The 22,251-nt window shown below is 61.1% G+C and overlaps 3 protein-coding genes across 3 annotated transcripts; all 3 read right to left on the reverse strand.

Moving 5' to 3' along the window:
- Positions 1 to 284: 284 nt before the first annotated feature.
- On the reverse strand, positions 285 to 3,721 carry KLHL30 (kelch like family member 30). The gene is made up of 7 exons (XM_068169412.1): positions 2,948 to 3,721; positions 2,700 to 2,868; positions 2,444 to 2,530; positions 2,100 to 2,255; positions 1,821 to 2,009; positions 1,169 to 1,314; positions 285 to 644 (listed from the first exon to the last, which is right to left on the reverse strand). Exons 1-7 carry the CDS (start codon positions 3,719 to 3,721, stop codon positions 396 to 398), a joined length of 1,770 nt encoding a protein of 589 aa, XP_068025513.1. The 3' UTR covers positions 285 to 395.
- ESPNL (espin like) lies at positions 3,542 to 6,462 on the reverse strand. The gene is made up of 5 exons (XM_068169461.1): positions 6,393 to 6,462; positions 5,896 to 6,293; positions 4,035 to 5,805; positions 3,719 to 3,784; positions 3,542 to 3,575 (listed from the first exon to the last, which is right to left on the reverse strand). Exons 1-3 carry the CDS (start codon positions 6,460 to 6,462, stop codon positions 4,573 to 4,575), a joined length of 1,701 nt encoding a protein of 566 aa, XP_068025562.1. The 3' UTR covers positions 3,542 to 3,575; positions 3,719 to 3,784; positions 4,035 to 4,572.
- A 1,678-nt stretch (positions 6,463 to 8,140) lies between these two features.
- Positions 8,141 to 21,890, reverse strand: LOC137457580 (ovocalyxin-32-like). Its single transcript, XM_068169464.1, has 6 exons — positions 21,579 to 21,890; positions 12,210 to 12,272; positions 11,599 to 11,773; positions 10,410 to 10,546; positions 8,759 to 8,821; positions 8,141 to 8,659 (listed from the first exon to the last, which is right to left on the reverse strand). Exons 1-6 carry the CDS (start codon positions 21,816 to 21,818, stop codon positions 8,513 to 8,515), a joined length of 825 nt encoding a protein of 274 aa, XP_068025565.1. The 5' UTR covers positions 21,819 to 21,890; the 3' UTR covers positions 8,141 to 8,512.
- Positions 21,891 to 22,251: the final 361 nt, after the last annotated feature.

The following is a 22,251-nucleotide window of genomic DNA, read 5'->3' on the forward strand; positions in this document are numbered from 1 at the left end:
GCCTTACCTTCAGTCACTCTGCTCCACAGGGTGCTGAAGTGGGGCTGGCATTTCTGCATGGGCCAACAGGGTGCCTGAGAGCTTTGGGTGCCAGGAAGGCAGCAGTCCCCTTGTGGCCTACCGTGCTGGGCATCGAGGCACTGGGGGAAAGGGCCTTGGCTAGCAGGCAGTGAGGCCAGGCCAGGCCAGACTTCAGGAGGCCCCTAACTACTGCAGAAGCTTTTAGATTATGGAGGGGGAAGGGCAGCTCTTAACAAAAGCCTACAGCCAAGACAGCATCAGCCAAAGTGTTTATCAGGACAAGCTCTTCCCTGTCCTGGCTGCAGCGGTCACACCGAGCTGAGCGGGCAGCAGGCAGACAGGAGGGCGGCAGCCCACGCCTGTGGGCTCGCCCATCACCCGTGGCCCCCCTGGAAGGCCTCTGTCCACTTGGAGGTGTCCATGAAGATGGAGGAGGAGCTGTGGAAGAGCCAGAGGCAGGGCAAGGAGCCCTCCTGTGTCCAGAGGTCCTGGGTGCAGTCGTACACCTCCATCTCCACGCAGTAGTCGCCATCCATGCCCTTCCAGTGGCCACCGGTGACAAAGAGCCGGTCGCCCAGCGGCACCATGCCCCCATTCTCATGGAGGGTGTGCAGGAGCTGCACCTGCAGGGGGGCAGAGTGAGGGCTGGGACACCCCAGGGACGCCCTTCCTTCCTTCCTCAGGGCACATGGACCCAACAGGAGCATCTCCCTCTCCCCCTCCTCTTGGCAAGGTCTGAGGGCCCCAGGGTCACCTCCTGCTTGCAGCAGCACCCTCATGCTGTTTGTGCAGGCGCTGTGCAGAGGCTCTCAGGGGTGAAGGGAACAGGGGCACCTTGCCAGACTGCAGGCAGGAGCCTGGCAAAGCCCATAGGATGAGGGTGCTGGAAATGGGGATCCTGTGGGCTTCAGCAGCATGACCACAGCTGAGTCAACAACAGATGGCAACAGTCCTGCCCCTCTTGTGGGTGTGACAGGGAGCAGGGAAGGAAGGATCAGGGCATGACAGCTCTGCTAGGCTTAGTGGAGCCAAAGGAGGAGGGGGCAGGCAGGAGAAGGTGTGGCTGTGTGACTGTGGGGTACTGGCAGGGAGGGAACAGCTCCACCTGCCCAGGAGGGTGTTTGGGCCGGGCCCTGCATCCTACTACCTTCTGCCAGATGTTGGCCTCTGGGTTGTACACGTAGACCTTCTTGGTGTTGTCCCCGATGAGGTAGATGAGCCCATGCAGGGTGGCACAGCGTGGGGCTGAGAGGTACTTGGGGATGAAGGGGGAGGTGATCACACTCCACAGATCTGTGGGAAGCAGCTGTCAGCAGAGCTTCCCACCCTGGGCTCCAGATGCAGCTGCCAGTGACCAAAAGAAGCAGTGCGCAGCCCATGGCTATTCGAGGGGGGTTGAAAGGGAGGGGACCGAGGGGCCAGGCAGGGTGGCACCCATCCCAGATGAGGCTCCCGCACAACAAAGATTGGAGGGGGTATGGTTTGCAGCAGGGGTGGGGTGGGCAGGGCTGTGCAGAGGCTGCCCAAGGAGGTGGTCTTGTCACAGGAGTTTTGTTTCTCCCTCAGGTGGGCAGCCACCCTATCCTCTGCCCCAGGGATCCTGCTTCTCTCTGTGCTGGAGGTCTGCGACTTGGGGCTGCGCTTCCAGCAGCTGTGCTCCTGCCTGGGCCCTGGGCCCGTGCCACAGCCCTTGCCAGACCGCAGCAGTGCCTGGTTGCATCCCGCAGGACCATGCCTGCCCCCACCCCCTTCGCCTGCAGGTCCCCGTGGTGGGGCACGGTGCTGGGGCCAGCTCTCACCTTGGACGGGGTTGTAGCACTGCAGGGTCAGGGCGTTGTACTTGACGGCACAGGAGCCCACCAGGTAGAGCTTGCCCAAGCAGCTGGAGGCGGCGAAATTGCTGACGTACTTGAGGGCTGGGCTGGTGGCACACCAGCTCCTGTTGTAGGGGTCGTAGCGCTCCACCTCCACCACTTCCACTGTGGTCCCTGCAGGGCAGCATGCTGCAGCCACCCCCCTGCTGCAGGGCAGCCGCAGAGCCCTGCCCCAGCAGCGGCTGCCAGGTCTGGCTGCCTTACCCCCGATGACGTAGACCTCGCCGTTGAGCACGGCGCTGGTGTGGTTGGTGCGAGCTCTCAGCATGGATGCGATGGGCTTCCAGCTGCCGTCCCTGGGGCAGAAGCACCAGGCCTGGGTCGTCGACCAGGTGTCATTCTGGGAGCCCCTGGAGCCACCTGGGCAGGGACACGTCAGGCAGGCCACCCTCTGCAAATGCAGCCAACCCTGGCCCCCCCTTGCCCTCAGCCAGATTCACCCGAGGGGGAAGCAAGGAGAGGGCTTTGCCCAGAGAGGAGAGTAGCTCTCTGGTCCATGCCAGCACCCCACCCCCCTGTCCTTGTTCCTCAGGGCCCCCAGCACCTACCTGTGACGTACACAACGTTGTTCAGGGCTACCAGGGAGAAGCCCCACTTGTTGTAATCAGGGAAGTCAGGCAGAGCCACCCACTGCCCTGAAAGCCAGTGCAGGCAAGTGACAACCCCTGCTCCCCTTGCTTGCCCCCCACCCAGTGCCCCTCCTGACACCAGATCATTGAGCAAGAGGTGGCTCTGAGGCAGACAGGGTTAATTAACACGCAGGGGGGCACGAGCGCTTGCCCCATCCCTGCTGTGGGCACTTACTGCTTCTGGGGTTGTAGAAGGCAAAATTCCTGGGGGCAGCTGGCACCTCCAGCCCCATATCCTCAGCCTCGCCCTCCTCCAACACACGTCCGCCGACCACGACCAGCACCTCCTCTAGCTTCTGCAGCGAGGCTGGGGGCTTCTTCCAGGCACCAGCATTGCTCTGCCCCTGAGGGAGAGGACTGTCAGGTCCTGAGCTGAGCCTCCCGCTCAGCTCAGTGGTAGGATGTGGGGCAGGAGTAACCCACCGTGGCACGGGATTGGATGACGAGGGCCTTGCTGGCATCCGAGTCACGGATGAGGGGCTCAGTGGTGAGAAGGTTCTGCAGGTACTGGTCAGGAAGTGAGATGAGGTGGGCCAGCTCCAGCAGCTCGGGCAGGAACTGGGCTCGGGGCCCCGGGTCGTGGCGTACCCAGCGCAGCACAGCCTCGGCCAGGCTCTGCTCTTCCTGCACCTGCAGCTGCTCACTGGAGAGGCAGGTGGCTAACCTCTCCTTGGAGAGCTGGAGGAACTCCTCCTGCAGAGAGACGGCTTCAAAGTTCTCCTGCAAGAAAGACCAGGCCTTGGAAGAGACCTCGGGGCAGCCATGGCTCTCGCCGAACTCGTAGATACCTAGGCAGTTGGTGGCATCCATCTGCTGCCGGAGGTAGCGGCTGCAGACCTTCTGGATAGTGGGGAAATGGAGCTGGCTGGAGGTCTGCATCAGCCCCTCCACGTTGCCCTGGTTGATAGTGACCTTCCCTGTGTAGGCAAAGTCGAGCAGCATCCCCAGGGTGCCAGGGTCCACCTCCTTCAGCTCCACCCGCGCTGCGGTGCTCTCAGCGAAGTTGCCGGAGAACATGGCATGGAAGTAGTGGCTGCAGAGGGCCAGGATGCTGCGGTGGCAGGGGAACTCCTGCCCGCCTGCCACCAGCGTCACATCTGCCAGCTTGGGGTTGGCACGCAGCCGCTGCAGCCCCTCCAGCATGCCCTGGGCATGGGAAGGCAGGCAGAAGTCAAAGTCATCCACATTCCTCACCATGGTGCCGGGGGTAGCCACGGGGCCTTGCTGGGGGACAGAGCTCACAGAGGGGCGTGGGTGTCCCTGCCAGGAAAAGGTGGCGACACGTCCCGCTGCCCGCCCTGGGCACCGCTGCTCCTTAGCAGCACCCGTTTACAGGCACCCCGGAGCCCTCTCCCCACTTCCACGGCTAGACGCGATGCCTCCTGCCCGTGCTCCCAGCTGCTCCGCAGGGGCTGACACCGATTTTTCGGCGACGGAGGTGGTTGTGGAGCCCCAAAACCGGGTCGAGAGAGCTTGAGCCCAGCTCTGGCCCGTTTCCTCCGGCTCTCACCTGGGGTCTGCAGCCCCCGGCCAGCCGCCGGGAGGGAGGTGGCCGCAGTTCCGGCGCTGGAGAGGGACACTGCGGCGCGACACGGGACCCAGGCGGGACGGGGACACGCTATTTTTAGGCGGCACCAGGACACCGCTCCCTGCTCTTAAAGGCAACGCGGGGGCAGCGCTGCCCACTGCTGCCCTGCTCCGCCTCCCGCGGCTTCGCTGCTTTCGGCGAGCATCCCTCGGCGGACCGGGGGAAAGGCTCCCATCGGCACCCCTCATCTCCGCCTCATCGACCGCCTGGGGTTCCCGTGATGTCCCCTCTGCGCCCGGCTGCCGAGTGTTAAATACAGGCTGGTATCTCACAGCCTCGCCGCGGGTAGCCAGGGAGTCCGAGACAGCGATCCCAGGGAGAAGGGGCCGAGGCCATCCCCCTCCGCCCGGCAGCTTTCTCCAGCGCCCTGGGAAGCCTGGCTCAGCTCGGACAGCACCGAAAAGGTCTTTATTGCAGCCCGTGGCTCCACGCAGCCCTCCGCTCTTCCCAACAGCAGGCATCACTCCTCCAGGCTGAAGATCTCAGCCTCCTTTTCCTTCCAGAAGGCGAAGCTGCGGTCGATGTAGCGGCAGATCTCCTCCTCCTCCTCCTCTCCCTTGGCGTCTCCGGGCCGCCGGGCCCAGCTTCGGGGGGATCCGAAATACCTGGCCTTGATGTCGTCGAAGCCGTCCCGCCAGCCCCGCCGGCCGGCAGCGATCTCGTCGGTGACAGCGCGGTGGAAGGCGCGCACCGCCCGCCAGCCGTGCCGGCCCAGCTGCTCGAACACCTCGAAGCAGAGCAGGTGGCGGCCGCGGCGCTCCTCGGGGGGCAGGTCCTGCTCCAGGATGCGGAAGTAGCCCAGCATGAAAAGCTCCAGGGACAGGCTCTCGTAGTTGACCGGCGCACCCCCAGCCCCCGCTACGAACTGCTCCGGGGACAGGAGGGCGCGACCGGTGGCGGCGGCGGGGGAGAGCGGCGGAGGGGGGCGGCGGGAGGCTGCGTCCCGCCAGCCGCAGAGCAGGCGCTGGATGGCCGCTCGCTGCCGCGCCAGCCGCGCCGCCGCCCCCGGCCCCGGCCCCGCTGCCGCACGGGGTGCCCCGGCAGCCAGCGCGGGGGGACCGTAGGCGGACCGTTTCCAGTGGTTCAGGAAGAGCATCACGATCCGCTCCTTCCTCAGGCTGCCCCATTTCGGCCCCGGCCCCGGGGAGCCACCGCCGTCCGAAAACGCCTCCTCGCAGCCGATGCCCGAGTCGCTGGCGGCCTCCGCGCCGCCCCCCGCGGCCGCCTTCTCCTGCGCCGCCCCCCACGCGGGCTCGAAGACGCCTCGGAGGCTGCGAACGCAGACCCCGCACTGCCGGATCTCCCTCTGCGCCAGGCTGCCCCCCGGCTCCCGGGGCTGCCCGCCTGCGGCGGCGATAGCAGCGGGGGGTGCGGCCGGTGCCCCCTCGGCATGGGCCAGCAGCGCGGTCAGGCTGTTGACGGCGCCGGCCAGGCGGCCGCACCAGAGCGGCAGCGGCTGCCCGGGGCCGGGCAGGGGGCTGCGCACGGTGACGCTGAGCAGCGGGGCGGGGAGCAGGGCGCGGAGCTCCCGCGCCAGCCGCCGCAGCTCGCTCAGGTAAGCCTCGCCTCGCCGCCGCAGCCGCAGGCTCTCCACCGCCCCCTCCAGCTGCTGCAGGTCCGCCTCGGTCAGCAGTTCCCCGAAGGGGCCCAGCACAGCCTGGAGAGCGGGCGAGAAGCGCCAGGAGCCCGCGTCCTGCGGGCAGGGGCGGTCAGCGGCAGCCGTCCCCCGAGCCGGCATGCGCCCGCGCCCGGCCCGACCTCTACCTGGCTGCCCGACCCCTACCTGGCTGCCCGCCGCTTCCTCGTCCGTCAGCCGGGCCCGCAGCCGCCGCACCATCACCTGCCGCTTCCACTCGGGGATGAGGCGGCCCCGCTCGTCGTGCGTGGGCACCAGGGACTCCACGTCCGCCTCCGCAGGGTCCAGCCCGGGGGGTTTCGCCGGCTCGGCCGCCTGTCCCTGCGCGGGCACAGTCACGGGCAGCTGGGGATGGGGCCGGCAGCCGAGGGAGCGAGCCGGGGACCGCGGGCGGAGCCAGCGACCTACCGGGTGGGCGAGGAAGGAGGGCGGGATCCCGGCCCGCGGCGAGGGCTTGCAGCGCCTCAGCTCCGACCTGCCGGGCTCCATCCCCTGCCGGGTCGGGTGGCTGCCGGGGGCGGGCAGAGGGAAGCTCAGGCGCTGTCCTGGGGGAGGGCAGACAAGGGGAGAAGGACGCTCAGCACCCCGGGCCCCCCCAGGCGTGCTCGGGCAGAATTGCCCCGTGGGGATGCCTGGCACATCACCCCGGGTTTGAGGGAACACCCCTCGGGAGACGCCCACGGATGGGACCGAGCCCGGCGCCGCGCTCCGCATGCGCTCCCCATGCCCCCAGCCCGCCCCGCTCCCCGGCTGGCGAAGGGCTGACGTCCCCCGCAAGGTCGGGAGTCTGGGAGCCCAGCCCAGGCCTTACCTGCCGCAGCGGGGCTGAGCTGGCCGCCGCACTCACGACACCTGGGAGCCCCCCACGGCGTGCAAGGAGTGGAGTCCTGGCCAGCCCTGGTAACTCAGAGGCCAGCACAGCTGCAGCCCTGAAGCCCCCGCTCATGGAGCCACGGGCACTGTGGGGCGGGCAGGGAGGCTGCAGCAGTCCTGGGGCAGGCACAGGCCAGCACTGCAGGCTGGGGCAAGGCAGAGAGCGCAGTGAGCATCGCATTAATATTTGACGGGGCGCATCGAGTGGCAGCAGCAGCGCTCCTTGGATGGCACTGGCACCGTTCCTGGAAAGAGCAGGTAGGTGGCTTGGCTCCAAGCCCTGTCCCTGGGCCTCTAGAGGGGATCCCACGGGCTCTGTGTACGCTCCTAATGGCTCAGTATGGGCTCCACAGGCCACAGTAGTGGCTCCCAAGGTCTGTATAGAGGCTCCCAAGGTGTATAGACAGTCCCCATAGGCCTCTACAGAGGCTCCCACGGGCTCCGCAGAAGTGCCATAGGCCTCTAGAGAGGCTCCCACTGTCTTTATAGAGGTTGCATAGGCCTCTATAGAGGCTCCAGTGGTCAATACAGAGGTTCCTTAGGCCTCCATAGAGACTCCCAAGGGCTCTACAGAGGCTCCATAGGCTTCTACAGAGGCAACCAGGGTCTCTATAGAGGCTGCCTAGTGCTGGGCCTGTACCTGGGGCACAACAACCCCAGGAATGCTGCAGGCTGGGGGCAGAGTGCCTGGGAGCGGCTGGATGGGAAAGGGCCTGGGGGTGCTGGCTGGCAGCAGCTGGAGGGGAGCCAGCAGTGCCCAGGTGGGCAAGAAGCCAGCAGCAGCCTGGCCTGGAGCAGCAGTGGTGTGGCAGAGGAGCAGGGCACGGACTGTGCCTCTGGACTGGCACTGGGGAGGCCGCAGCTCGGATCCTGCCCTTGCTTTGGGGCTCTCTGAGAAGAACATTGAGGGGCTGGGGGGAAGGGCAATGAAGCTGGGGAAGGGTCTGGAGAAGAGGGCTGGGCAGCTGGGGGTGTTCAGCCTGGGGGAGAGGAGGCTGAGGGGAGACCTTCTGGCTCTCTGCAGCTCCCTGCAAGGAGGCTGGAGCCAGGTGGTGCTTGGTCTCTTCTCCCAAGGAACAAGTGACAGGACAGCAGGGAACAGCCTCAGGTTGCTCCAGGGGAGGTTTAGGTTGGACATAAGGAACAATCTCTTCCCCAACAGGGTTGCCAAGGCCTGGCTCAGGCTGCCCAGGGCAGTGTTGGAGTCTCCATCCCTGGAGGGGTTTCAAAGCTGTGGAAGTGTGGTGCTGAGGGCCATGGCTCAGCAGTGCAGGGTTGGACTTGAAGGTCTTGGAGGTCTTTTCCATCCTGCAGGGCTCTCTGGGGCAAACACTGCTGGTACAGACTGGACACTGGGAAAGGTGGGGATTTGGGGTCAAACAGTGCCTTTTAGAGACCAGGCACTGAAGGAGGTGGAAAATTGGGGTCAAACAGAGTCTTTTAGAGACCAGACACTGGAGGAGGTGGGGATTTGGGGTCAAACAGTAGCACCAAGAAGGAAAACCCAGCCTCAAGCCTGTGTAATGGTATCTGGTTTATTGGAGGTGTAAGATAACAGTCAGCATTTATCCATCCCAAAGCAGAAAGAGCAGAAGCCCAACCACAGCAAGGTTCTAGTGAGAGATTAACACTTTTTCTCCATCCCTTTTTTCACCCAAATTCACTAACCTTGCTCCCCAACTGTGTTGCTGTGGGTAAGGCAGAGACATCAGAGCATCTGCTGTGTGGGTAAGTGAAGTAGCAAAGCTCTCAGGTAGGAGCCCAGAAGCTCTTGCAGTTAGTGGCAGGCTAGGGCTGAATTTTGGGGCCCAAAGGAATGAAAGGCTGCAGGCTGCTCAGCAGGAGGTCTCTAAACCTTTACAGCTGTGGCCAGCAAGCTGAGCAATCCCTCTTAAAAGCTCACTGCTCTGTCCTGCAGAGTCCCAGCAGCTGATCCAGAGCCATCCTCCAGCCCCTGATTCTCTGAGGCACAGAAGTGTTTCACTCTCAGAGGGTGAGCAGGGAGCCAAGTGAGGCGCATGTGGCATGAGATCATCTCCTGGGGGAGAGAAGGGATGGGGAAGTGCAGATTTGCTTTATCACCTTTGCTCCTAAGCCTCTGTGGAGGAAAGGAGGCAGGTCAGGCCCCTGCTCTTACCTGTGTTGGGAGCTCGTGGAGCAGGACAGTGTAGTCAAACTCAATCCATTCATCTTTCCTTATCTGGGCAGGGATTGAAGAGAGAAAAATGATCAAGAAGAGGAGACTGAGGAAGTGTGGAGTCTGCTCTGATTTCCCTGACTGGGCTCCTATGAGGGCAGACTGAGGGAGCTGGGGCTGTTCAGTAGGGAGAGGAGAAGGCTCCCAGGAGACCTGGTGGCCTTCCAGGACCTGAAGAAAGCTGGGGAGGGATCTGAGGGTGTCAGGGAGGGATAGGACTGGGGGAGATGGAGCAGAACTGGAAGTGGGGAGATTGCGATTGGATGTGAGGAAGAAGTTGTTCCCCAAGAGGGTGGTGAGAGCCTGGCACAGGCTGCCCAGGGAGGTGGTGGCAGCCTCACCCCTGGAGGTGTTTGCAGCCAGGCTGGATGTGGCTGTGAGCAACCTGCTGTGGTGTGAGGTGTCCCTGCCCATAGCAGGGGGTTGGGACTGGCTGATCCTTGAGGTCCCTTCCAGCCCTGACAGCTCTGTGATTCCATGACTTAGCTTGCTTAGGGAGTGAGGTGAACAGAGCCTAAGATGGCTGCAGGGAGATGGCTTTGTGCACGGAGAGCCAAGGACTTAGGGACAACTCCTGTGTAACAACCTTGGAAGGTGCTACCTGCAGCAGGGCTCTGCAGGGTGAGTGGGTTCTGACCTGAAACTAGGCTGACTTAGACCCTAAGTCAGGGGCCACAAAGCTGGGGAAGGGTCTGGAGAACAGGGCTGGTGAGGAGCAGCTGAGGCACCTGGTGTTGCTCAATCTGGAGGAGGCTGAGGGGAGACCTGGCTCTCTGCATCTCCCTGAAAGGAGGTTGGAGCCAGGTGGGGGTTGGGCTTTTTACACTAGTAACAAACGACAGGACAAGAGGAAATGGTCTCAAGTTGCCCCAGGGGACATTTAGGTTGGACATTAGAAGAAACCTCTTCACTTGAAGGGTTCTCAGACTGGCATGAGCTGTCCTGGGAGGTGGTTGAATCCCCATCCCTGGAGGAGCTTCAAAGAGCAGAGATGTGGTGCTGAGGGATGTGGGTTAGCACCAGACTGAGCAGAGTTAGAGCATGGTTGGACCTGATGCTCTTGAAGGTCCTTTCCAACCCAAAGCATTCTGTGATTAACTGAGTTGAATCCTCAGACTGGAGAATCTTACCTGGCTGCTGACCTCTCCTGCAGAGAAATCTGAGCAAGTGGGGAGTGAAAACCAAAGAGTGGCTTTAAGATCACAGCATCAGAGAACTGTTTGGGTTGGAAAAGGCCTCTGAGATCACTGAGTGCAACCATCGACCCACCAGCACCATGGCCCCAAGTGACCACTGACCCATGGCCCCCAGTGCCATGCCCATACCTGTCTTGCACACCTCCCAGGCATGGGGACTCCACCACCTCCCTGGGCAGCCTGTGCCACTCCCTGACCACTCTTGTTCCTGATACTCACCCTGAGCCTCCCCTGGCACCGTTTCAGGCCATTTCCTCTCCCCAGTCACTGATGGAGCTGCTGGTATGGAGCACAGGGGGAGCAGGGTGCCCACTGCAGCCAGCAGGAGCTGTGGGTGGTTGGTTTGCTCTCTGGTAGCTCCTGTGGCACAGATGTGTGCTTTCCACTTCACTTACCCACTGCTTGGCAGACTTGACTTGTGCCATGGAGTAACCCAAGTCCTCCCTTGATTTCTCCCACATGATGTAACTGCTGCCAGCCACAGCCAGAGCCCAGATGGGCTCCAGGGCAGGTTCAATGTTGCCATAGCTGTCTGCAGGGGAGAATAGAACACAGAGATGCTTCAGCCTGGCTCTTCAGCATGGATGATCAACCACAGGGCACTTCTGCCTGGGGAGGGGCTCTTCCCTCCAACAGCCTTGAACCAGGAGGAGAATGGCACTGAGCCTGCAGTGGTAGGGCAGGCAAGGAAGTGTGACAGAGCTGAAACTGTCAGGAGGTGCTGCTCATGTGGTCCCTCCAAGCAGGTGAAGAACCCAAGGCCCATGATGATGGAAGCATAAGGTCACAGAATTATTTTGGTTGGAAGAGACCTTGAACTCAGCCAGTCCAACCCTTAACCCCTCACTGCCAGCTCACCACCAAACCATGGCCCTCAGCCATCTGCACAGCCTTGAAACCCCTCCAGGGATGGGGACCCCACCACTGCCCTGGGCAGCCTGGGCCAGGCCCTCTTGGGACAGAAATTGTTCCTCATGGCCAACCTAACCCCCCTGGGACAACTTCAGGCCACTTAGCTCTCATCCTGTCACTTCTTCCTTGGGAGAAGAGACCAACCTCCTCTTGGCTCCAACCTCCTCTCAGGGAGTTGTGGAGAGCCAGAAGGTCTCCCCTCAGCCTCCTCCAGGCTAAACAACCCCAGCTCTCTCAGCTACCCTTCTCTGGACCTGCTCCAGCCCCTCAATGTCCTTCCTGGAAGGAGGGGTCCAAAACTGAGGGCAGGGTTGGAGGTACAGCCTCCCCAGTGCCCAGTCCAGGGGGACAATCCCTGCCCTGCTCCTGCTGCCACACCACTGCTGATCCAGGCCAGGATGCTGGTGGCCTTCTGGGCCACCTGGGCACAGTGACTCATCTCCAGCCACTGTCAGCCAGCACACCTGGGTCTTTCTCTGCTGGGCTCTTTCCAGCCACTCTGCCTGCAGAAGTGCCCAGGGTGCTCTGCAACCCCACTGCTGGCAAACCCAGCAGGAAGCACTGGTGAGGTGGGACTGGTCTGCTGGCTCTTGGGGCCCTGCTGTGCGCTGGTGTCTCCTTCAGACAGCCTGGGGGGCAGAGGAAGCAGGGCTGGCATCTGGAGGAACGAACCTGGGATGTTGCTTGCAGTGATTGGTTTGGTTTGGTGCCTCAGGGTTTGGTAAAGTCTGCTGTCCTCCTCTTGGAGGTGTGTCTGGTCCTTGGTGGGTGAGCACTTGATGGTGACCACAGGTGGAGCTGCTCTCCTTGGATACAGCACCGTAGCAAGGCAGCTGCCAGCGTTTGCCTGGAAGGGCAGGGTTGGACACTCAGCATTGCTCAGCATTTTAGTCACCAGCAACACTCTCAGAGGAGCACTTGGCAGTAACTGGTGCTGCCTACACCAGGAGGACAGTTATGTCTTCATGAGATGCTTTGCATGAGCTGTGGAGGGGCCCAGAAACTCTTCAGAAGACACCCAGCTGATCCCCAGAGCAGCCATGCCCCATGCTGGACACTCAGGTTGAGTCCACTGTGCAAGGTCCCTTTACTGCTACAGCACTGAAAGATGCCCTGGCTCAGAGCTGGTGGAGTTCATTAACACACACTGGCAGGAGAAAGGCTCTGGGCAATCTGATCTGGTTGGGGATGCCCCTGCTTACTGCAGAGGCCTCGATGGCCTTTGGAGGTCCCTTCCAGCCCAGCCCACGGTGTGACTGAAAGGGGAAGGAGCAGAGACTCACCCCACTCTGGTAGTCCTCAGCAGTGAACTGCAGGTAATACTTGTGCCCAGAGTCTGGGGTGCTCTGCAAGAGAGAAAGGTTCAGCCAGCAGGGGGACAGAAATACAGAGTAGAGAGTTAACCAGGCTGGGAAAGACCTTCGAGTCCAACCTATCAGCCAGCACCATCTGATCAACTCATCCATGGCACCAAGGGCCTCAGCCAGGCTCTTCCTGAACACCTCCAGGGATGGGGACTCCACCACCTTCCTGGGCAGCACATCCCAATGGCCAAGCTCTCTTGCTGGGAAGAATTTCTTCCTCACCTCCAGCCTAAACCTCCCCTGGCACAGCTTGAGACTGTGTCCTCTTGTTCTGGTGCTGGTTGCCTGGCAGAAGAGACCAGCCCCCACCTGGCTACAACCTCCCTTCAGGGAGCTGGAGAGAGCAAGAAGGTCTCCCCTGAGCCTCCTCTTCTCCAGGCTAAGCAGCCCCAGCTCCCTCAGCCTCTCCTCACAGGGCTGTGCTCCAGACCCCTCCCCAGCCTTGCAAGGTAGCTGCAACCTTACATGCTGCAACTTGTGGAGATGCTACCAGGAGTGCTGAGGAGGGAAACTGAGGGCACTGTGGCCTCCCCCAGGGCTGATTTCACTGCAGAGCAGCTCGCAGCTGGATTCTCCCCTGGTCTGCCCTCAAACAGCACTCATTAAATTCTCCAGTCAACCACCTGGGATTCTGCTGGCTAAGGACAGCTTTGCTGAGGGGCAGCAGCTGGAGCACCTCTTGGAGCACAAAAGCTTCAGGCATGGACACCTTTAGCTGCTCTAACGCAGGGCAGGAAGGGGATTCTGCCTCTCTGCTGTGCTCTGCTGAGACCCCCCCCCCCGCAGGGCTGGGGCAGCTCTGGAGCCCTCAGCACAGACAGGGACCTGTTGGAGCAGGAACAGAGGAGGCCACAGCAATGCTGGCAGGGCTGGAAGCCTCTGCAGTGAGGCCAGGCTGAGAGAGTTGGGGTTGTGCAGCCTGGAGAGGAGGAGGCTCCAGGGAGAGCTTCTGGTGGCCTCTCAGTGCTGAAAGGAGCTGAGCAGAAAGCTGGGGACAGAGTTTTGAGCAGGGCCTGATGTGACAGGACAAGGGATGATGTTTAGGACTGAAATAGAGAGATTCAGACTACACAGGGGAAGAAGTTTTTCATGCTGAGGGTGCTGAGAGCCTGTCCCAGGGTGCCCAGAGAGCTGGGAGGTTTCCAGTCCCTGGAACCATCCCAGGTCAGCTTGTCTGGGGCTCTGAGCCCCCTGCTCTAGTTGCAGCTGTCCCTGGTGACTGCAGGGGTTGCACTGGGTGACCTTGGAAGGTCCCTTCCCACCCAACCCATCCTATGCATCATCTGGGACTTGGGCTTTATCTTAGTCTCTTTGGTTTGGTTCCTCTGCTGCTGACAGAAATGGTTCAGTGAAGTCATTTTTGGTGTGTGAGATGACAGTGTCCTGGCCCCAGGCAGGCTGAAACAGAAATCCTTTAGAGTGAGGCTGGGGAGACTCTGGCACAGGCTGCCCAGGGAGGCTGTGGCTGCCTCCTGCCTGGAGGTGCTCAGGGCCAGGCTGGGTGAGGCCCTGAGCAACCTGTGCTGGTGGGAGGGGTCCCTGCCCAGGGCAGGGGGCTGGAGCTGGATGATCTCGAAGGTCCCTTCCAGCCCAACCCAATGTGAATCACAGAATGCTCAAGGTTGGAAGGGACCTTCAGAGATCAGCTTTTGATGTTGAAGAGTATTAATTACCCTGGCAAAGGCTCGGTGTCTGATCCAGCAGGCTGAGCAGCACCTCAGGACAGCATCCTCAGTATCTGCTCTGCTTCAGCCAGCAGGCTCTTGTTCTCCAGCCAGCCCCTCAGATCCCTTTGGGAATGTTCATGGGTTTGAGCAGAGAATAGCAAACAGAGAGGAGCCCTTGGGAGCTGTGGAAGCAGCTCCTTGTGGGAGTGCATGAAGTGGTTTGCAATGCTTTGCTCCATTTCCAGGCCCTTCCTTTGATAAAGTCAGCCAGGAAGATAAAGTCAGTCAGGGAGGGGTTTGTGTGCTCAATGGGACAAGCTGCCTGATGGCCCAGGCAGCTCACTGCTGCCTCAGGAAGTGTGTTCCTTTGCCTGCCTTGGGTGGTTTAGTAACAAATATTTGTCCTTCTCATGAGCCTCTTCTGGCTGCTGCTGCCTGCTGCTGCTGCTGTGGGATTTTGTTGGCACACTCCAGCAGCTTCTGAGGCCCCCTCAGCAGCAGGGCAGGGAGGGGATTCTGCCCCTCTGCTGTGCTCTGCTGAGAGCCTCCCCTGCAGTGCTGGGGCCAGCTCTGGAGCCCCCAGCACGACAAAGACCTGGAATTGCCCAGAGGAGGCCACAGCAATGCTGGGAGGCCTGGAAGCCCTCTGCTGTGAGGCCAGGCTGAGAGAGCTGGGGCTGTGCAGCCTGGAGAGCAGAAGGCTCCAGGGAGAGCTAAGGGCAGCCTGCCAGCACCTGAAGGGGGCTACATGAGAGCTGGAGGCATGGAGTGGCAGCAGAGGGGTGACTGTTTCAGGCTGGAAGAAGCTGGGTTTAGAGGAGACATCAGGAGGAAATTCATCCCCAGGAGGGTGGTGAGGCCCTGGAACAGGTTGCCCACAGAGGTTATGGAGGCTCCAAGCCTGGAAGTATTGAAAGCCAGGTTGGAGGTGTCCCTGCAACTTGGCCTTGGAACTAGATGATCTTTGAGGTCCCCTCCAACCCAAAGCAGTCTGTGGCTCTGTGATGCAATGAACAGAAGCTGCCTTTCAAGCCTTCAATGCCAGTTGCTGCTGTCCAGCCTCAGCACTGCTCTTGGGTGACTTTCTCAATTCAATCTCTCCAGATAAAGAGGAGAGGAAAAACTTCCTGCTGTTGACACAAGCCTGAAGATTAGAACCCACAGCAAATGTTGGTTGTGGGGTTTGTTATCTACCCTGGAACCTTTCTGTTCTCCTGCAGGAAGCCATTAATGGCCTCATGTCAGCAACATTTCACTCCCAGAGCAAGGCCAGCAGCCCAGCACCTGCTTTTGGCACAAGCAGGGAGTTAGACCCTGCAGGTAGGAGGACAAATGGGTTTGGTCACTTGCTCTGGTTACAAACTCCCTCCTTGATGCTTTACCATCAGAGGTAAGTCAGGACCTGGACCAGAGGGTTGGAACTGGCTGAGCTTTAAGATCCCTTCCAAGCCAAACCATTCAGTGAATCTAGGAAAGGAATGGAAGAGATGGAGAGAGGAGGAGGAGTTCAGACTTTCATCATCTCTTTTTCTCTCTGCTTCCTCACTCTCTCCTTCTCCTGCCCCTGTTTTGTCTATTGGACAAAATGTTGCCCTCAAAATGGCAGAGAAAGGGACACAGCTTAAGCAGGGCACCCACAGCAGCTTGCCCAGCAGCACAGCCCAGGGGGGGTTGGAAGCTCTCCAGAGGAGACTCCACAACCTCTCTGGGCAGCCTGCCCCAGGCCTCCAGCAGCCTCACACCAAAGAAGTTTCTCCTCCTGCTCAGATGGAACCTCCTGGGCTCCAGTTTGTGCCCTCTGCCCCTTGCCCTGTCCCTGCACACCACTGACAAGAGTCTTTCCCCATTCCTCAAGTCTCTCTGGAGCAGAGACTCCAATAGGCATCTTCAGAGACTTGTGGAGGAAAGAGGAGACCTTCTGGCTCTCTACAACCTCCTGAAAGGAGGTTGGAGCCAGGTGGGGGTCAGTCTCTTGTCCCTAGTAGAAAATGACAGGACAAGAGACAAGAGGAAATGGCCTCCAGTTGCAGCAGAGGAGGTTTAGGTTGGACAAAAGGAACAATTTCTTCCCCCAAAGGGTTGCCAAGGCCTGGCTCAGGTTGCTCAGGCAGGGGTGGAGTCCCCATCCCTGGAGAGGTTTCAAAGCTGTGGAGATGTGGTGCTGAGGGATATGGTTTGGTGGTGAGCTGGCAGTGCTGGGGTAAGGGTTGGACTGGACCTGTTCCAACCAAAATGGCTTAGCAGCAGGGTTGGTGCTGCTGCCTCAGTGGTGGCTTTGGAGAGCTCACAATTATTTTGCAGCCTAACCAATGCCATCTCTGCTCTGCTGTGCTGCTTCCAGTGTTAGTTGTTCTGCCATTGCTGTCTCCTCTTCTCTCTGCTGAAGATAAAACCCCCCATTTTATGGCTGTGATAAATGTGAGAAGCCTACCCAGAGCCTGCCAGACTGCCTCAGCAGTTTCATTGCTTGGTATCAAGCCCTGATGAAGAAACAATCAACTAGACGTCCTCTAAACTAATTACCCAGCCTTTGATGCTGCTCAGTGGGTGGCTATCCAAAAGCCCACTTCCAAGAGCAGAAAGAAGCTTGGGTGATGTGTTTAAAGTAGATCTTCCCTCTCCAACTGCACCACAGCAGAGCTCCCAAGCGGTGCTGCACAGCTGAACCAGGTTTCCAGGCTGGGTGTTGCAGAGCAGAGGGCTCCCTTAGCAGGGAGGAGGCACACTTGGCAGAGGATCATTTTAACTTGCCCAAAGTATTTCCAGTCTCAAAGCAAAGCATCCCTTTCAGTTCCACTCCTGATTCCCACTAGCATCCCAAAATGTGAAGCCTGTACAGCCCTCCTGTAGCGCGTGAGCTAAATCAGAGCTGGGGAGTCTGTGACCTCTCCCACCAAGGGCTGGCTAAAGCCAGTCCAAAAGGGAAGCAAACAAGGGAGCAATTCATTTTGTCCACTGAGGAGCTGGGTCACAAGTTTGTTTGGTTTCCAGCCTCAGAATTCATGCAACTCTCCTGACAGCAAGGCCAGAGGAGCAATTTGAGAGCAGCTCCATTGCAGGTCCCACAGGAGGTGGTTTCACAATTGGTTTGCTCTGCTCTGACTCCACAAGGGCATGGGAAGGGATGATCCCTCCCTCAACCCTCCCTGGAGGCTTCCATCTCTTCTCCTTGGTCCTTCCCCACCACCATTGCCTCCCTAGGACCACTTTTTGCTCACTGATCAGGCTGCTGGCACTGCTGAGACAGGAGTGAGAGGTGTCCTTGTGGAGCTTGCCCAGAGGGGTTCTCCCCTCCCAGCCCTGCCACCATCCAGCTCAGGTGGCTTGTGGCATCTGGAGGTGCTGGATTCACCAGCAGCTAGGTGAGCTCTGGGGCTGCCCCAAGCAGGAGGGAAAAGACAGCAGAGATGCTGAGGTGCCTGGAGCAGCTTTGTGAGGAGCAAAGGCTGAGAGCCCTTGGGCTGGAGGAGAGCAGCCCCAGAGGGGATCTGAGCAATGCTCAGCAAGAGCTAAAGGCTGGGGAGGGGCAAGAGGCTGGGGCCAGGCTCTTGTCAGTGGTGCCCAGGGACAGGACAAGGGGCAGTGGGCACAAACTGGACAGCCTGCTGTGGGAAGGTGCAGCATCAGTGCTTGGAAAGTTTCTCTCCTGATTTCTAGGACCTCCAGCTGGCACAGACTGAGGCTTCTCAGACATCTGTTTGGAAGTGCAGGTGTCAAGAATTCCATGAGACTCCTGCTGCGTCTTCCTGGAAGATGTTCCAGAAAAACCTCACAGTGATGAGAAGGGACAACAAAAGAGAGAACTGCAGCAGGAGGAGAGGTAGCAATTATTCTGTGTGGCTTATCTGTTAGGGCTGCTGATGAACAGCCAGCAGCCAAGAAGGCCACCAGCATCCTGGCCTGGATCAGCAATGGTGTGGCAGCAGGAGCAGGGAAGTGAGTAGGGAGTGATTCTCCCCCTGCACTCAGCGCTGGTGAGGCCACACTTTGAGTGCTGCCTTCAGTCTTGGGCCCCTCACTCCAAGAAGGACACTGAGGGCCTGGAGCAGGTCTAGAGAAGGACAATGAAGTTGGTGAAGGGTCTGGAGAAGAGGGCTGGTGAGCAGCAGCTGAGGGACATGGGGTTGTTCAGTCTGGAGAAGAGGAGGCTGAGGGGAGACCTCCTGGCTCTCTGCAGCTCCCTGAGAGGAGGTTGGAGTGAGGTGGGGGTTGGGCTCTTCTCTCTAGTTACAAGTGAAAGGACAAGAGGAAATGGCCTCAGGTTGCACCAGGGTAAGTTTAGGTTGGACATGAGAAGAAACTTCTTGATTGAAAAGGTTCTCAAAGACTGCCCAGGCTGCCCAGGGAGGGGGTTGAAGTCCCATCCCTGGAGGGGTTCAAAAGAGACCTGGGTTAGCACCAGACTGAGTTAGAAGAGGGGTGGAACTGACGATCTTAAAGAGCTTTTGCAGCTGAGAAGATCCTGTGGCTCTGTACCTGTGCAGTTTGCTGCCAGCAGAGACAAGCACTGAAATCTCATTCCACCTGAACTTCAGAAACGCTTCCCAGCTAGCAGTCTCCTCCCTCAGCCCACTTCCTAATCACCACAGCTCCACTGGCCAGTGGGCTAACAGGGTTAGTGCTGAGTGCTCAGGATAAAACTCCATCACAACCTGCTCCTGATTTAATAGCTGCAGGAATACACCAGCCCACAGCAAAACCACCTCCTTATGGCACTTAGGAGAACAACCCCCCCCCAGCCCCCCAGTTGTGTCTCTCTCACTCACAACATGCAGCCCATTCCTTCCAGGAAATTCTTCTTATGTTTTTACCAGTGGAGGGCAGGAAAGAAGGAAGTGACCATGGCCAGGGCATTTCTCCTCTTGTTGTCACAGAGCTTGCAGAGGGGGAGGGGCTGGGGGGGAAAGGGAGAAATAGACTGCAGAAAGTGGTTGCAGCAAGCTGCAGCACTGAGTGCTGTGAGGAAATAATGAGGCCTGAAGTGAAACTTCCCCATCACTACTCCAGTTTTCCCTTTCCTCTATTATTACAAGAGTGATGCTGGGTGGAAAACCAAATCTCTTTCCCTCCCCTCTATCAAAATGACCTCACAAATATGCTGGGGCTGGAAAGAGGATCTGCACCAAGCAAACCCCTTCCTTGTGAGCTAGTAGACAAGAGGAGGGAAATAATATCCTAGGTGGCAGCCAGAGCAGGGTGGGCAGCAGAGGGGATTCTGCCCCTGGGCTCTGCTTAGACCTCACTTCCAATCCTGCCTCCAGTTCTGGTGTCCCCAGCAGGAGAAGGACTCAGAACTGCTGGAGAGAGTCCAGAGGAGGCCACAAAGATGCTCCCAGGGCTGGAGCAGCTCTGCTGTGAGCACAGGCTGAGGGAGCTAGGGCTGTGCAGCCTGCAGAGGAGAAGGCTCCAGGGGCACCTCAGAGCTGCTGCCAGCACCTGAAGGGATCCTGCAGGAAGGCTGCAGAGAGACTTTTGCTGAGGGGGTCTGGAGCCAGGCCAAGGGGGAATGGTTTGGAGCTGAGGCAGAGCAGGGTCAGAGTGGAGCTGAGGAAGAAGTTGTTCATTGTGAGGGTGGTGAGCCTCTGGCCCAGGCTGCCCTGGGAGGCTGTGGCTGCCTCCTGCCTGGGGGTGCTCCAGGCCAGCAGCTCTTGGTCTCCAGAGGCAGAAAGCCAAGTCCTGCCCACCCCTACTTGCACAAAGTCCATGGTCATTCCAGAAGTGATTCTGCTGAAGATGTTTCCTTGCCCAACTGTTCCCTTTCCATCATGTGCCTGCCACGTGCCACAGCTTCCTCTTCCCTTCATCTGTGCTATGCTGCTTTTGATACCAGGACAACCTCAACATCCATACAGGATGCTGGGCTTGGATTTGAGGGATATTTAAATCATTAATCAGTTAACAACTTTTCCAGGTGGGTCACCACTGCCCTCTGAGGGGAGCCTGGTGTCCCAAGACCCTTCAGGATGGGGAAGGTGGGACAGCAGCTCCTTGAGAGCACCTGGGTGTCCCAACCCCCCTGAGGAAGAGGCAGTGGGACAGCAGCTTTTGGAGGGTACCTCGGTGCCCTGAACTCCATGAGGGAAGAAGCAGTGGGAGAGCAGCTCTCAGAGGGGACCCAAGTGTCCCAAGTCCCTGAGTGAAGGGGTGGTGGACAGCAGCTTTGAGAAGGGACTTGGGACAGCCAGGTCCCCAGGGAAAGGAGTGGTGGACAGCAGCTTCCAGAGGGGACCTGGCTGCGCTGAACCTCATGAAGGACAGGACAGCAGCCCCTGAGAAGAGCCGGGCGCCCCGAAGCCTGTTGGTGGCGGTGGGCCAGCAGCCCTCCGAGCCAGCCGTGCCAGCGCCCGGTGCCGGTGCCCGCAGCCCAGCCCAGCGCACCCCAGCACAGCCCAGCACACCACACCTCAGCCCAGCGCACCCCAGCCCAGCGCACCCCAGCACACCACACCTCAGCCCAGCGCACCCCAGCCCAGTACACCCCAGCCCAGCGCACCCCAGCCCACTGCATCTCAGCCCAGCGCACCCCAGCACAGCGCACCCCAGCCCAGCGCACCGCACCTCAGTCCAGCGCACCGCACCTCAGCCCAGCACACCCCAGCCCAGCACACCCCAGCCCAGCCCAGCGCACCTCAGTCCAGCGCACCGCACCTCAGTCCAGCGCACCGCACCTCAGCCCAGCGCACCGCACCTCAGCCCAGCGCACCCCAGCCCAGCCCAGCACACCCCAGCCCAGCGCACCGCACCCCAGCCCAGCGCACCGCACCTCAGTCCAGCGCACCGCACCTCAGCCCAGCACACCCCAGCCCAGCACACCCCAGCCCAGCCCAGCGCACCTCAGTCCAGCGCACCGCACCCCAGCCCAGCGCACCGCACCTCAGTCCAGCGCACCGCACCTCAGCCCAGCACACCCCAGCCCAGCACACCCCAGCCCAGCCCAGCGCACCTCAGTCCAGCGCACCGCACCTCAGCCCAGCGCACCGCACCTCAGTCCAGCGCACCGCACCTCAGCCCAGCGCACCGCACCTCAGCCCAGCGCACCCCAGCCCAGCCCAGCACACCCCAGCCCAGCGCACCGCACCTCAGCCCAGCCCAGCGCACCCCAGCCCAGCGCACCTCAGTCCAGCGCACCGCACCTCAGCCCAGCGCACCCCAGCCCAGCGCACCTCACCCCAGCCCAGCGCACCGCACCTCAGCCCAGCGCACCCCAGCCCAGCCCAGCACACCCCAGCCCAGCGCACCGCACCCCAGCCCAGCGCACCCCAGCCCAGCGCACCCCAGTCCAGCGCACCGCACCCCAGCCCAGCGCACCCCAGCCCAGCCCAGCACACCCCAGCCCAGCGCACCGCACCCCAGCCCAGCGCACCCCAGCCCAGCGCACCGCACCCCAGCCCAGCGCACCCCAGCCCAGCGCACCCCAGCCCAGCGCACCGCACCTCAGTCCAGCGCACCGCACCTCAGCCCAGCCCAGCGCACCCCAGCCCAGCGCACCTCAGCCCAGCGCACCCCAGCCCAGCCCAGCGCAGATGCCAACCGCACTGTTCCGACGCCGCTCCGCGGACGCCTCAGGAGCCCCCCAGCAGCCCGGCCCCAAGGCCGCCGGTGCCGGCGGCTGCCGCTTTACCTTGACGGTGGCCTTGCGGAGCTGCCCCAGCGCCCGCAGCGCGGCGGGAGAGCCGCTCTGGAAGTTGAGGTACTGCAGAGCCACCCGCGCCGCCCCCGCCGCCAGCCGGCTGCCGGCGTCCAGCTCCCGCTCGCCGCTCGCCGGGGCGGCAGCCCCCGCCGGCCGCAGCGGGCTCAGGAGGCACAGGACGGGGAGGAGGAGGAGGAAGGCGGCGGGGGGCGCGGCGCTGAGCCCCTGCATGACGGTGCGGAGAGGCTGCGAGGCGCCGGCCGGCTCCGCACTGAGGCGAGCGCCGCTCAGCGCCGCTACTAATAGCCGGGGTCCGGACCGCGCCTGCCGCCGCCCTCCGACCGTGCCCCGGCCCCTGCCCGGCGAGCTCCGCGCTCCTGGCTACTGCCCTGCCCCTCGGCACTCCCACCGCCTGCGCCTCGGCCGGGACAGCAGAGCTGGGAGGCGAGCTGGGGTGCTGGAGGGGCATCCGGGGGTGCCAAGGGGTGTGTGAGAGGAGCCAGAGGAATCTAAGGGGAGCTGGGGGTTCTGTTTGGAGCTGAGGGTGCTTGAGAAAGGCTGGAGGTTGTCTGAGGAGAGCTGAGGAGGCTTGTGGGGTGCCAAGGGTTGTCTGAGGGGACACAGGAATGCTCAAGGGGTGCCCCAGAGACTTGAGGGATGCTGG

The sequence above is a fragment of the Melanerpes formicivorus genome, unplaced genomic scaffold (assembly GCF_026170545.1).
Source record: "Melanerpes formicivorus ecotype bairdi unplaced genomic scaffold, bMelFor1.0.p_v2 SCAF_183, whole genome shotgun sequence".
Taxonomy (NCBI): Eukaryota; Metazoa; Chordata; class Aves; order Piciformes; family Picidae; genus Melanerpes; species Melanerpes formicivorus.

What these genes read in the sequence shown, in the direction of transcription:
- KLHL30 (XM_068169412.1), bottom strand. Translation starts at nt 3,721, where the DNA reads ATGGTGAGGAATGTGGATGACTTTGACTTCTGCCTGCCTTCCCATGCC. An exon ending in CGAGGTCTACGTCATCGGGG is followed by an intron (nt 2,010 to 2,099) that starts GTAAGGCAGCCA and finishes GCTGCCCTGCAG; the next exon opens with GGACCACAGTGGAAGTGGTG. An exon ending in AGGCCAACATCTGGCAGAAG is followed by an intron (nt 645 to 1,168) that starts GTAGTAGGATGC and finishes GCCCCCCTGCAG; the next exon opens with GTGCAGCTCCTGCACACCCT.
- LOC137457580 (XM_068169464.1), bottom strand. Translation starts at nt 21,818, where the DNA reads ATGCAGGGGCTCAGCGCCGCGCCCCCCGCCGCCTTCCTCCTCCTCCTC. An exon ending in CACTGCAAGCAACATCCCAG is followed by an intron (nt 10,547 to 11,598) that starts GTTCGTTCCTCC and finishes TCTCCCCTGCAG; the next exon opens with ACAGCTATGGCAACATTGAA. An exon ending in TCCACGAGCTCCCAACACAG is followed by an intron (nt 8,660 to 8,758) that starts GTAAGAGCAGGG and finishes TCTCTCCCCCAG; the next exon opens with GAGATGATCTCATGCCACAT.
- ESPNL (XM_068169461.1), bottom strand. Translation starts at nt 6,462, where the DNA reads ATGCGGAGCGCGGCGCCGGGCTCGGTCCCATCCGTGGGCGTCTCCCGA. An exon ending in GGTGTTCCCTCAAACCCGGG is followed by an intron (nt 6,294 to 6,392) that starts GTGATGTGCCAG and finishes GCCCTCCCCCAG; the next exon opens with GACAGCGCCTGAGCTTCCCT. An exon ending in AGGAAGCGGCGGGCAGCCAG is followed by an intron (nt 5,806 to 5,895) that starts GTAGGGGTCGGG and finishes CCCTGCCCGCAG; the next exon opens with GACGCGGGCTCCTGGCGCTT.